The sequence below is a fragment of the Phyllobates terribilis genome, unplaced genomic scaffold (assembly GCF_046119375.1).
Source record: "Phyllobates terribilis strain yellow unplaced genomic scaffold, ASM4611937v1 Scaffold_5__5_contigs__length_657084704, whole genome shotgun sequence".
Taxonomy (NCBI): Eukaryota; Metazoa; Chordata; class Amphibia; order Anura; family Dendrobatidae; genus Phyllobates; species Phyllobates terribilis.
In genome coordinates, this window is record NW_027362765.1 from 626516013 (window position 1) to 626531200 (window position 15188).

The 15188-nt window shown below is 40.8% G+C and overlaps 1 protein-coding gene across 2 annotated transcripts in view; it reads right to left on the minus strand.

The window, feature by feature from the left end:
- SMTNL1 (smoothelin like 1) overlaps positions 1-15188 on the minus strand; it is a 236646-nt gene that overhangs the window by 75425 nt on the left and 146033 nt on the right. For both annotated transcript variants that reach the window (XM_073686125.1, XM_073686124.1), the window contains one exon: positions 6647-6798. In XM_073686125.1, the coding sequence (XP_073542226.1) occupies positions 6647-6798 (152 nt within the window). The remainder of the gene's footprint in view (positions 1-6646; positions 6799-15188) is intronic.

Genomic DNA, 15188 nt, shown 5'->3' on the forward strand with positions numbered 1-15188 from the left:
AAATTGTTAGCGGACACCACATTGCGTTTGGAGAGCCCCTCTGTGCCCAAACTTTGGAGCTCCCCCACAAGTGACCCCATTTTGGAAACTAGACCCCCCAAGGCACCTTTCTAGATGCATAGTGAGCACTTGGAACCCCCAGGTGCTTCACAAATTGATTCGTAAAAATGAAAAAGTGAAAAAAAAAACACTTTTTCATTTTTATGAATCAATTTGTGAAGAACCTGGGGTTCCAAGTGCTCACTATGAATCTAGATAGGTGCCTTGGGGGGTCTAGTTTCCAAAATGGGGTCACTTGTGGGGGAGCTCCAATGTTTGGGCACACAGCAGCTCTCCAAACGCAACATGGTGTCGCTAACAATTTGAGCCAATTTTGCGTTAAATTTGTTAGCGGACACCATGTTGCATTTAGAGAGCCGCTGTGTGCCCAAATATTGGAGCTCCCCCACAAGTGACCCCATTTTGGAAACTAGACCACCCAAGGCACCTATCTAGATGCATAGTGAGCACTTGGAACCCTCAGGTGCTTCACAAATTGATTCATACAAATGAAAAAGTGTTTTTTTTTTCACTTTTTCATTGTTACGAATCAATTTGTGAAGCACCTAGGGGTTCCAAGTGCTCACTATGCATCTAGATAGGTGCCTTGGGGGGTCTAGTTTCCAAAATGGGGTCACTTGTGGGGGAGCTCCAATGTTTGGGCACACAGGGACTCTCTAAATGCAACATGGTGTCCTCTAACAAATTTAACGGAAAATCGGCTCAAATTGTTAGCGACACCATGTTGCGTTTGGAGAGCCGCTGTGTGCCCAAACATTGGAGCTCCCCCACAAGTGACCCCATTTTGGAAACTAGACCCCCCAAGGCATCTATCTAGATGCATTGTGAGCACTTGGAACACTCAGGTGCTTCACAAATTGATTCATAAAAATGAAAAAATGTTTTTTTTTTCACTTTTTCATTGTTACGAATCAATTTGTGAAGCACCTGGGGGTTCCAAGTGCTCACTATGCATCTAGAAAGGTGCCTTGGGGGGTCTAGTTTCCAAAATGGGGTCACTTGTGGGGGAGCTCCAAAGTTTGGGCACACATGGGCTCTCCAAACACAACATGGCGTCCGCTAATTATTCAAGCAAATTTTACAATCAAAAAGTCAAATAGCGCTCCTTCCCTTCCGAGCCCTGCCGTGCGCCCAAACAGTATTTTTTCCCCAAATATTGGGTATCTGCGTGCCCAGGGGAAATTGCACAACAAATTTTGGGGTCCATTTTTTCTTGTTACCCCTGTGAAAATAAAAAAAATTGGGTCTAAATTAACATTTTTGTGAAAAAAGTTAAATGTTCATTTTTTTCTTCCACATTCAAAAAATTCCTGTGAAGCACCTGAAGGGTTAATAAAGTTCTTGAATGTGGTTTTGAGCACCTTGAGGGGTGCAGTTTTTAGAATGGTGTCACTTTTAGGTATTTTCTGTCATAAAGACCTCTCAAAGTGACTTCAAATGTGATGTGGTCCCTAAAAAAATGGTTTTGTAAATTTTGTTGGAAAAATGAGAAATCGCTGGTCAACTTTTAACCCTTATAGCTCCCTAACAAAAAAAAATTTTGGTTCCAAAATTGTGCTGATGTAAAGTAGACATGTGGGAAATGTTATTTATTAACTCTTTTGTGTGACATATCGCTCTGATTTCAGGGCTTAAAAATTCAAATTTTGAAAATTGCAAAATTTTCAAAATTTTCGCCAAATTTCCGTTTTTTTCACAAATAAACGCAAGTGATATCGAAGAAATTTTTCCACAATCATGAAGTACAATATGTCACGAAAAAACAATCTCAGAATCAGGGGGATCCGTTGAAGCGTTCGAGAGTAATTACCTCATAAAGTGACAGTGGTCAGAATTGTAAAAATTGGCCCGGTCATTAACGTGCAAACCACCCGCGGGGCTTAAGGGGTTAAAGCCTGGAAAGACAGGGAATGTATGATTACAGATGCAACTCCGGTCATATCTGCCTGGGAGGAAGCTGGGGGAGAGGTAAAAATAAGCGACACTCTCACTAAATAGCAGCGACTGGAGGCTCGGAAGTTGGTGCAGCAAAATACAGACATATTCTCAGAACTGCCCGGCCGTACATCTGTGATCCGACATGACATTATTACCGAGTCTCGGGTAAGGGTACGAATGAAACCGTACCGTGTGCCAGGAGGCAAGCCATCGCGGCTGAGGTAAAACAAATTCTCCAGTTCGGAGTCATTGAGGAATCCAGGAGTGAGTGGGCTAGCACTGGACGGATCGTTACGATTCTGTAACGACTTCTGAAAATTGAATGAGGTGTCAAAGTTTGACCTTTATCAAATGCCCCGGGTAGATGAGCTGATTGAGAGACTGGGACAGGCCAAGTACTTCACCACGCTCGATCTGACCAAGGGTTACTGGCAGTTGCCTCTGACAGAGTCATCAAAAGAAAAGACCACCTCTATAACACTGAGGGGTCTCTATTACTATGTTGTTTTGCCTTTTGGATTACATGGTGCCCCAGCCACATTCCAGAGGTTGATGGACTAGTGTTAGAGCCTCATCAGAAGTTTGTGTCAGCGTATTTGGATGATATTATCACCTTTGGTACAGATTGGCATACCCACTTGTCCCAGGGACAAGCAGTAGTGGATTCGCTCAAAACCGCAGGCTTGACAGCGAATCCAAAAAAATGTGAGATGGGTCTCGAGGAAGCCCAGTACTTGGGTACGTAATTGGCAGCGGGGTTAACAAACTCCAAATAAACAAGATTGAGGCCATTCAAAACTGGCCCTGACCTTTGATTACTAAACAGGTGAGAGTGTTCCTTATCATTATTAGGTATTACCGACCGTTTATACCTAATTTTACTGGGAGATCGGCACCCCTGACCGATCTCTGAAAGGGAAAGGAGTTGGTCATGGTACGGTGAAACCCTCAGGCGGAGGGAGCATTCCAATCCATGATGTTGGCATTGTGCGGGCAGGCTGTCCTCACCAGCCACAACTTTAAAAAGGACTAATAGTACAAACATGCATCTGAGGTAGGCCTATGGGCGGTTCTGTCTCAAGAGGTGAACGGAGAAGAATATCCGGTCCGCTACTTGAGCAGGAAACTTACCCCGACAGAGAAACATTATACCATAGTGGAGAAGAAGTGCTTGGCCACTAAGTGGGCCTTGGAGTCCCTACGCTATTATTTGCTCGGGTGACAGTTTTGTTTGGCAACGGACCATTCACCCCTGGTCTGTATGAGAAATGCCAAAGAGAGGAATGCATGGTTCCTGTCACTGCAAAATGTTATTTTCTTGGTTGAACATTGAGCTGGGAAGTCACAAGGAAATGCGGATGCCCTGTAACAGGCACCCTGTATGATGACAGGTGTTCAACCCCATAAGTTTGAACAGGACAAGGGGATATGTGAGACAGTGTGAGACAGTGAGGGGGATCATATGCGAGGGATGGTATGTATCCCCTAGAATGCACATAGAAGCATATTGAACCCGCTGGAGTGCATTGCAATTACAGCTACAGCTGTGGTTACAGTGAAAAATAAAAGTAAGTTTTGACTTGGTCAAGCTATTTGACCAAGTCGCATTTAAGAAAACCCAGCATGGGCTTTTATTTTTGGAGTGATCTACAGTATGGTAGTGGGGCAGATCACTCCGTCCAGCCCAGGTCTTACAGGTGGCTCATGGCCACAGTTCTTCAGTTAAACCTGCAGCAAAGGTTTGAGCGTGTTAGTGTTGGGATTGCTAGCAGCAGAGTAGGGATCTCTGCATTGCGAGCCAGTGTGAAGGCATAACATAGGCCTGTGAATGTAACTGACTCAACCACGAGTGACACGGCGGTGCAGTCTCCCACGGCAACGGGGTTGTTTTATACAGACGGTATTGGAGGACCCGACTGCGATCCGGAGGATAAAGCTGCCTTTAACTGTGTGAGTTTTTGGACAATAAAAAACTTTAAATTGGACATTTTTGGGTCACTGCCTGTTATATTGTACTGTGTGAACAAAGCCGTACTACACTCTGTACACTGTACATGGGCACTCTGTACACTGTACATGGGCAGAAAGCTGTCAATTAGTTCTGTAGGAGGGTTATACGGAGTTCAATATTCAAAGAAATGCTAGATCTGCAGCAGATAAAACAACGATATTAGGGAAATGACAGCAAGTAGCTCAGTAAGTGATATACCTCAGGAATCGGGGTCTGCTTTGCCAAGTATTTAAAGGAAAGGGCTCGGATACGGCTTTAAAGAAGGGGATTCATTTTTATTATAATTAAATGATTACAGAAATTAGGAAATAGTGTGATATTGCGTACACTTTTGCATAATATAAATCACAAAGGTAAAGTACTTACAGCGCACACTATAAAGGAAAAACTTCACCAGGAGCAACATACATCATCTTTCCGGGAAACATCAGCCGCAAGAAGCAAAACAGCAAAGACAGAGAAAAGTCCTGGGATGAATCCACACTGCGACGTCAGGGCGTCCCCTTTTAGTCCACAGGTCAACGGGCTTCTGTCTTAGCTGAAAACTTCATTAGCTTATATCTTGTTTGAAAACAAATGCTTGCGTAACCAAATGTTACACAAATTCTGACAGGTTCTATTTGTTCGATATAGTATCTATCTTCTGAGTGACCAGCTCTTCAGATGTCAATTAACACCAAACAAATATATCAAATACATCATCGAAGATGAAACATGCCAAAGACTCCTGGTACCAGATGTTTTACCATTCTATAAACACAGCATATTCTCCCCAAATATTGCTAACGAATATAAACAGGCATCGTTCTCACTAAACATTGATAAAAGAGGTGGTCCAGGTGTTGGGAAAATTACAGAATGTACAAGGCTAACATAAGCTGAACTGTTACTGTGAAATATCTTAAAGGGTTCTTTAAAGACAGGCTACCAATATAGATTCCTGATGGCCATTAACATCTTAGCACTACAGGGTCTCTTCCACTACATCAGGCTGCTCACTGATAGGGTAGCAAAATCATTTTGACAGATTCCCTTTAAAACAATGTATATTTATTATGTTTGTATTCATCATGCACATTACACATGTTGCACAGTTTTTTTTTACCTTTGCTGCCATTTCCTGGCCATTGTTATAATATGTTTTGTAATGTATTTGCAGCTGTAGTTTCCTACAATGCCTTTATTTATGTAACTCCTCTTGTGCTGTTGTGGTCTCACATTCTGCTCCTCCTGTGCAGTGCTATCTGGGCAGAATCTTACTTCAGTTGGAAATAGGATTTTCTGATACTTTTGTCTCTTACGATCCCACCCCTCAGTACTGAGCTATCTGTGCAGTGATTGACAGCTCAGCTGTCCAGTCTGGTGCAGTGGCGTGCTGAGCTGTCTTTGCCGTGATTGACAGCTCAGTTGTCCAGTCTGGTGCAGTGGCCTGCTAAGCTTTCTATACAGTGATTGACAGCTCAGTTGTCCAGTCTGGTGCAGTGGCCTGCTAAGCTTTCTATGCAGTGATTGACAGTTGTCCAGTTTGGTGCAGGGTCGTGCTGAACTGTCTGTTTTTTAATTGACAGCTCGGCAGTCCAATCTGAGACTGGGAGGTGCAGAGCTCTCGTCAGGTGCATGATTGTTCAGCTATTTAATTGGCAATCCCAGATAGCTGCCGTAGCTTCAGCTAAGTGTGGTTGGTTTACTCTGCCTTGTATTTCTGCTTGTTAATGTATCCCTGTCTGACCTTGGACCTCTTTCTAATCATCCATCTCTTTTAACTCCTTTGCTCTGATCCAATACCCTCCTGGTATTTTGACATTGGACCGTTACCCGACTACGACTTTGTCTCTTCCTTCTGTTTATGACATACCCTACTGACTTGTCTGTGACAAGGCACTCAGCATCACGCTATCCTTGTCCCTTCATCTTTTCAAGATGTCTCTACTTTACCATTTCTCAACATGCAGTTAATAAATGAGCTAAAAGTTCTTGCACTGCATCTTGTTCCCTTGACTGTCTACGAGCAGCTGGTCAAGCTACAAAAAAATGAGGCTATAGAGTAAGCTGCCACTGCTTGTAATGAGATTTGTGCTCGTATCCTTCAATCAAATCTCGCCCATGTACATCGGTGGCAGAATATTGAAATATAAGGTGTAGGATGCTACACTTTGTCCCTCAGCTGTACATACTCTGGGACCCATTTTTATATAAGGAGGTGATTACATTTGCCTGTAATCCAGTTTAACTTGTGTTTCATTAGTGCTTGGTAAAGGATTAAATGCACCCTGATATGTGTAAGATATGCTTCTCTTCAACTACAAGAATATATTTTGAGTGCATTACCCAAGGCTGGGAGAGGTCATAATGCATTCTCTAATCATTCTATATGTTTCTTAAAGTGGTTGTCCAGTCTAAATTGAAAAGTCTGCAGTCATTCTAGACAGGCTCTGGCCGTTAGTATGCACAACGCGTATGTACCCGCCTGTACCAGCTCAGAAACCGGTGAATCATTACAGAGCACAGTGCATGCACTGGGGGGATTCATAAGTCTGCAGTCACACAGACTGTCTGCAGACTTGTCAATTTAGACTGGACAACCCCTTTTAATGCAGTCATGCCATCTCAATAAAGATTTTTAAATATCTTTCTCACTCTGCTGCATTGAAGGCCAGCTGAAAGTTCTCTTTTCTGTTCTTTGGATCAAGAGAGTCATAGTCAAAAGCATCAGGGAAGAAAGCCAAGATCAGGGCACAGAATGCAAGGCCGTTACTCCAACTGCTTGAGAAATTCCGGATGTCCACTCCCTTATAAAACAAGCAAAGAAACAGAAAATAAACCAGAAATATTTATAAAGAGCAAAGTAAAAACTGTTAACAATAATAATAATAATAATAGACAATATGGTATTATATGCACTACATGCACAAAACCCGCACATTGCACCTATGGGAACTTTTATGACACCCCATTCTAAATCCATAGGCATTAATATGGAGTTGGGCAGCGCTTTACGGCTGCAGAAAAATAGCAATTGAAGGCATTGGTTGCAAGTATGCCAAAAAGAGGATGATCCCAATCCCCCATAAGATCCAAAAGTGAAGAGAGCGGCAACAGCTTCCACAGTAGTAAAAAGAATCTTCTTTTTTATTAGTACATAACATTATACATTATATTGATCTTACTCGGTGGCAAAGACAGCGCCATTCTCTGGTTCCCCATTTTGGTATCCTCGCTGTGGAATACTCCTTTATCAGGGTTCAATCCCACCTCACCAGGTCGGCCGCAGTCTTTCGCAAATTCTTCCCTACTTCAAGCTTTAGTTGTGCCTCTGCTTGCACAACCACATCAGGTGAGCAATTTCCTATAAATACTCACCCTTTCAATTGAGCAAATATTACTACGCTTAGATAGTACTATGTTTTTTCTCCTTTAGGAAATGTATCACTTTTATACAGTGAGACAGCAACTTTTCACCCTTATAAGATAAAGACCTATCTATCAAGTCATTGAAAAGAGAGTTCACATCCACATATTTACCGTATTTTTCGCTTTATAAGACGCAGTTTTTTTCCCCACAGATTTGGGGGGAAGATAGGGATGCCTCTTACAAAGCGAAATCACCTTACCGACTCCTACCTCCGATCACCCAGCAGCAACCCTGGGACCCGGCTTTACCAACGCTGCCCCCCAGGTAAGCTGATTATAATATGCACCGGTTTATTAAAAAACATTTTTTCCTATTTTCCTCCTCAAAATTTGGGATGCGTCTTATAAACCGGTGCGTCTTATAATTCCGCAAAATACGGTATATTACCCGTCACCAATTAAAAACATCATATGATCAACCAATTGAAATGGCATTAAGAAAAATGCAATGGGCATAACATTAATTTCCCATATTTAGTGGTGTGAAACTTTTTTTGGGCCTTTTCTCGCATGGAGATGTAGGATGTGCCCAGCACCTTTGATGGCCTATTTACGGTACTTGCCTTTTGAAGCCAGTGCAATGTATTTGGGGGTTCGGTGTATTTCACTTAATGGGTGATGAGTCCTTTTCCCTGATTTAAATAAAATATTGACATATCATATGGTCCGAGGCCTTTTTTTTTCACTCCTTTGCTTGTGGGTGGTACAAGTGAACGCTACTGACAATTGAGGTCTGTGTTAACCCCCCAGTCATATGTTTGATCCCAAGCAACTTCTTTTGTAATTTTTTTTCTCTTTTACTGTAGCACAGCTTTTTGCTCTGATTGAATAGTTTTAATTTTATTTTTGTTATTTTTTATTCTTATTTCTGTTATGTTGGACTTGTAATACCACTATACACATAAGCGCAATACATCTATTTAATTAATGAAGCTTCTGCCTTCTGCGAGTCACCTGTTTATACATTATTTGTATTGTTTTGTAGTCTCTCATATAGTTGTGCATTTAAATGATGTATACAGTGACATATAAAAGTTTGGACACCCCTGCTCAAAATTACTGTTATTGGGAACAGTTAAGCAAGTTGAAGATGAAATGATCTCTAAAAGGCCTAAAGTTAAAAATGACACATTTCCTTTATATTTTAGGCAAAAATATATACACTACCGTTCAAAAGTTTGGGGTCACCCAGACAATTTTGTGTTTTCCATGAAAACTCATACTTTTATTTATCAAATGAGTTGCAAAATGAATTGAAAATATAGTCCAGACATTGAAAAGGTTAGAAATAATGATTTTTATTAGAAAGAATAATTTTCTCCTTCAAACTTTGTTTTCGTCAAAGAATGCTCCCTTTGCAGCAATTACAGCATTGCAGATCTTTGGCATTCTAGCTGTTAATTTGCTGAGGTAATCTTGAGAAATTTCACCCCATGCTTCCTGAAGCCCCTCACACAAGTTGGATTGGCTTGATGGGCACTTTTTGCGTACCATACTGTCAAGCTGCTCCACAACAGCTCAATGGGGTTGAGATCTGGTGACTGCGCTGGCCACTCCATTACAGATAGAATACCAGCTGCCTGCTTCTTCCCTAAATAGTTCATGCATAATTTGGAGGTGTGCTTTGGGTCATTGTCCTGTTGTAAGATGAAATTGGCTCCAATCAAGTTCTGTCCACAGGGTATGGCATGGCGTTGCAAAATGGAGTGATAGCCTTCCTTGTTCAAAATCCCATTTACCTTGTGCAAATCTCCCACTTTACCAGCACCAAAGCAACCCCAGACCATCACATTACCTCCACCATGCTTGACAGATGGCATCAGGCACTCTTCCAGCATCTTTAGTTGTTCTGCATCTCACAAATGTTCTTCTGTGTGATCCAAACACCTCAAACTTTGATTCGTCTGTCCATAAAACTTTTTTCCAATCTTCCTCTGTCCAATGTCTGTGTTCTTTTGCCCATATTAATCTTTTCCTTTTATTTGCCAGTCTCAGATATGGCTTTTTCTTTGCCACTTTGCCCTGAAGGCCAGCATCCCGGAGTCACCTCTTCACTGTAGACATTGACACTGGCGTTTTGCGTGTACTATTTAATGAAGCTGCCTGTTGAGGAGCTGTGAGGCGTCGATTTCTCAAACTACAGTCATGGCCAAAAGTTTTGAGAATGACACCAAAATTATATTTTCACATGATCTGCTGGCCTCTGGTTTTTATTAGTGTTTGTCTGATGTTTATATCACATACAGAAATATAATTGCAATCATATTATGAGTACCAATAGGTTATATTGGCAGTTAGAATGAGTTAATGCAGCAAGTCAATATTTGCAGTGTTGCCCCTTCTTCTTCAAGACCTCTGTAATTCTACCTGGCATCCTCTCAATCGACTTTTGGACCAAATCCTGACTGATAGCAGTCCATTCTTGCATAATCAATGCTTGCATTTTGCCAGAATTTGTTGGTTTTTGTTTGTCCACCCGTCTCTTGATGATTGACCACAAGTTCTCAATGGGATTAAGATCTGGGGAGTTTCCAGGCCATGGACACAAAATCTCTATGTTTTGTTCCATGAGCCATTTAGTTATCACCTTTGCTTTATGGCAAGGTGCTCCATCATGCTGGAAAAGGCATTGTTGGGCGCCAAACTGCTCTTGGACGGTTGGGAGAAGTTGCTCTTGGAGGACATTCTGGTACCATTCTTTATTCATGGCTGTGTTTTTAGGCAAGACTGTGAGTGAGCCGATTCCCTTGGCTGAGAAGCAACCCCACACATGAATGGTTTCAGGATGCTTTACAGTTGGCATGAGACAAGACTGGTGGTAGCGCTCACCTCTTCTTCTCTGAATAAGCTGTTTTCCAGATGTCCCAAACAATCGAAAAGGGGATTCATCAGGCAAAATGACTTTGCCCCAGTCCTCAGCAGTCCACTCCCTGTACCTTTTGCAGAATATCAGTCGGTCCCTGATGTTTTTTCTGGAGAGAAGTGGCTTCTTTGCTGCCCTCCTTGAAACCAGCCCTTGCTCAAAGAGTCTCTGCCTCACAGTGCGTGCAGAAGCACTCACACCAGCCTGCTGCCTTTCCTGAGCAAGCTCGGCACTGCTGGTAGTCCGATCCCGCAGCTGAAACAGTTTTAAGATACGGTCCTGAAAATAAGTAGAAAGATAGGGGCGCAATAGCGCTGTTATCCAACAACTACCAAGTAGGTAAAAAGAAAATGTGCTCACCTTTATGAGTTGTGTAATGCACAACTCATGTAAGAATTAGGGATGACTATAAAATATCTGTTAGTACTAAAGTGCCGGTCCAATTAAGAGTAAAGACAGTGAGCCCTCCTAAGAGGATACATTTTCATGGATTACCCAAAAAAATAAGAACATTCTCCAATAACAATTACCACAGGAGAAATAATAATAGCAAAGATAAGCACTATGCCCCGTCCAGTGCTGGTCAGAAGGAGCAATCTACTTCGGAGTACACAGAAAAAACAGCTGTGCCAACTCCATGTCCCTCCATAGAGATGGACAAAGTGACTACTGACATATCCATCACTATTGTCTCTCCTCAGAGAAATAGCATCAATAGAGGTGAACTTATCAGTTATTCCCCTATTGACAACACAAAAACAACAGCAGCCCCAATATTGCCTGGGAATAACATACAAGACACTCCAGTTAATGGAAAACAATCTAGAATGGACACAGGGGTATACAAAGGTATCAATACTAATCCTATTCCCACATTAGTCCAGAAACCTGTTTGCACTGACAAGGGTCCTACCAAAACCCTTAACTCCTTTATAGCGTACCAGACACTGGCAAAAACTAAGAAAAATTTAGAGGATATAAAGATACAAATAAATCAAATACAGGAAGAGAGGAGAAGATCCCTCACAATGGTTAACAGTAATATGTCTCCAAATCATATGCCAGCAGACATCACAGATCTACTCAATCTATCATTAAATTGCACTCCTATTACAATCACATCCTCTCCTTCAGAGGAAATAGAAAAATGGACTAATTCCATCAGTCCTAAAAATGACCATAGGATTCTGGTGGAAAATACAAGGGTTGATAACTCCATCTGTGTCACGGATTTTTTACCCCAGGCCATGCCTCCAGGCCAGGAAACCATAGACCGGTTCTTCCACAGACTGGGAAAAAGAAAAAATCCCACAGAGGAGTTAGAGGAGGGACTAAACGCAAAAAGACTAACAAAAGAGAAAAAATATTAAAAGTAAAAGAAGGGAAATCTAATATCTATAACTTATCATCATACACACTCGATGATGATGAGAAAAAATTATTATCCAAGGGTATGTCCTTCTGCCCTACCTATAAATCGAGAGATTTTGATATCTTTTTGGATTTACAGACTTTCATCAGGAAATTAACCCTAAAAAGAAATTTTATTACAAAACCAGACAAATATCCCGCAGAGGGAATTAATGATGGTATGGAGTGCTCCCCATCTAATAGGGCACGTCATGTTGACTTAAGAAAAAAATCAAACTTCTATCCTATAGAAAGTAAGAGTCACCAGATAGATACTTTTTGTGACATTACCCTGCAAGATCTCAAAGAAATAATTGCGGCACCACTGCCATTTAGAAATAACAATTTGAGCCGTAACGAAATTACTGCACTAAATAATCTAAGAAACAATAAAAATATAGTTCTTAGATCGGCAGATAAGGGGGGGGGGGTATAGTCATCCAAGACTACAATGTATATGTGGAGGAAGCACATAGGATACTAAGTGACAATAATTATTACAGAGAAGTTTTTTCCAATCCACTCTTAAACATGATTCCCACATATAAGAAACTTATCTCCAAAGCACGGGATGAGAACATTTTAAATGATAATGAAAGGAAATTCCTGACTATTCAGAGTCCATGCATGCCATTTTTTTTATCATCTCCCTAAAATACACAAGGATGCCAGAAACCCTCCTGGGAGACCCATCATATCAGGGATAGGCTCCCTTAAGTCCAATTTGGCTCAATACTTGGACGTGCTTTTACAACCCCACGTTAGAAACCTTAAAAGCTATCTCCAGGATTCTGCACACCTTATCAAATTAGTTCAAACCATCAGATGGGAAAAATCATATGTCTTTTTAAGCTTGGATGTATCTTCTTTATATACTAACATTGACATAGATATTGGTCTGTTGTGCGTGGAATACATCATTTCCAGAGATACTCGCCTGTCCTCCAACCAAAGATCCTTTATTTTAGCAGGGCTCACTTTTATCTTGAAAAATAATTATTTTAATTTTCTGAAAAAAACTTACCATCAGATTAAGGGAGTGGCAATGGGCTCTAAAGTAGCACCGACCTTCGCCAACATTTTTATGGGATTGTTTGAGCAAGTTTTTATCTTCCAGGGGATTTTTAACAAGGGGATCATCTTTTATAGAAGATATATAGATGACCTAATCTTCATCATTGACAGGAAAATTATAGACCCCACTACGTTTTTCTGCTTTCTCAACAATAACAATTGGGGTATTTCTTTTAATAAGGATAGTGGTGAAGAATCCATTAATTTTCTGGATCTTGCTTTATATGTAAAGAATGACAGAATTTTCACTAAAACTTATTTTAAATCAGTGGATACCAATAGTTACATCCATTTTTCCAGTGGACATTATAAAAAATGGCTTACTAATATTCCGCACAATCAATTCCAAAGAATCCGTAGAAATTGTACCACTGAAATAGATTATGACAAACAATCAGAAGTTCTGAAACAGAGATTTATACAGCAGAAATATCCCAAAGATTTGGTATTCAATTCATTCAAACAGGTGAAGGAAAAAAATAATCAAAGTTCATTACTGAGGGAACCAGCACGAAAAAAGAATGAGAATTTTGAGCATGAACTAAAATTCATCACCACATATAATCAACAACATAGGGAAATCAGAGAAATTCTTCAAAAAAATTGGCATATTCTTCAAAATGACCGTTTATTAAATCAGGTCTTACCGAGAAATCCCTCCATAATATTCAGGAGAGCACCTACATTAAGAAATATATTGGCTCCGAGTAAATTATGTAGGCAGGAACCAAATATTGTGGTAGATGGAAGAAAACACTTAGTTACTAAATGTGGCAAGAAGAGCTGCATGTGTTGTAAATCTATTATACATTCCACTGATAATTTCACTTCGGTGGCCACTGGTGAAAATTTCAAAATGTCATATCCCATGTCATGTGAAACAGATTATGTGATATACGTTATTGAATGTAGTTGCCCTAAACAATATGTGGGCAGAACCACCCAGGCACTACATAATAGACTCAACTCACATAGACATAATATAACCACAGGATTCATGAAGCATGGGCTGTCCCGACATATGGTCCTGCAACATAAGCAGGATTACAGGGATCTTAAGATCTTACCTATTGAACATGTCTTGCCTGACACCCCTAATAGGGTGCAATGTCTAAATCGGAAAGAAATTTATTGGATGTATAAACTCAACACTTTGAAGCCACAAGGGCTAAATGAAATCACGGAGGTTTTTATATGAATCTTGAGGTCAGTAATCACATATACCCATTATATACATTTCTAATTCTATTATATATCATGTGTCCACCCCACCCCCTTTTTTATTCCCAATGTATTCTGACACATGGCTCAAACCCCACAATTCCTACAACACAAAATTCGTTATCGTCCATATTCCTGCCATACATATTATATATATTGATAATAACAGAACAGCAAGATTTCTAGCCTTGCAATTCAGCACACCATTGCCTTCTATGCATTTCCCGAGGTCTTCTACACTAACATCTATATACATATGCCATAGCACATAACAAGACCGGAGTATCTCAGCATTCTACAGCCACACAGCCATCTCCTCATTCCCCCACTCTTTCCTCCAACCTGCCCCCTTTTATTTACACTGCTACTGATAACATACATAATATACCATTAGCAGACTAGAACGTCACACGGAGACTAGTTTGCATTTTCTTCTATTCCTCTAGTTCCCTGTCCTCTGTCAGTCAGCCGACGAAGTGTGAGATCCAGCGCAGCGATCTGGAAGCTCTTATCTTCAATACATGGTAATAAACCAAGCCTTCAGGAGTTTACACACTTGCGGTCCTCAGTTATCTCTCCATGCCGGTCCTCCCTCCTTCCCCCCCTTTCCTCACTGACAAACACCTCATACCTAAAACACTAGTAGCAGGCTTGCACCTTCTGCCATTCCTTCAGCTCTTGGTTCTCTGCCTGTCAGCTGACAGGTGTGAGGTCTGGCAGAGCGGTCTGGACGAGGTGTGAGGTCTGGCAGAGCGGTCTGGACGCTCTGATCTCTCACACATGATACAAAAGAGCCAGGACTTTGGGATTGCATACACTGCGGTCCTTAATCAACTACAAATGTTTTATCCCATGTGCTTTAATATAAATGTAATTATACATTTGGATGATTACATTTCAGAGATCATTTTAATTATTTGTTCTATGGTTTTCATTTTATTTGCATAAGAGTGTAATTAGTCGATCAATAATTTCATTTAATCTATTTATAAATAATTTCACTGTTTCTCTGTAAACCGTTTGTTGGTCTTGGCGCCAAGAATAACAGCGGGCTTTTTTTCCACGTATGGTTTTATGTATATAAGACCGCTTGATAAATCGGTCTACATCAGCTATGTACCTGAGGAAGTGGACGGGACGTCCACGAAACGCGTAGTAATCGTAGCTTTTAACAATAAGCTACAAGATTGTTTAACTATA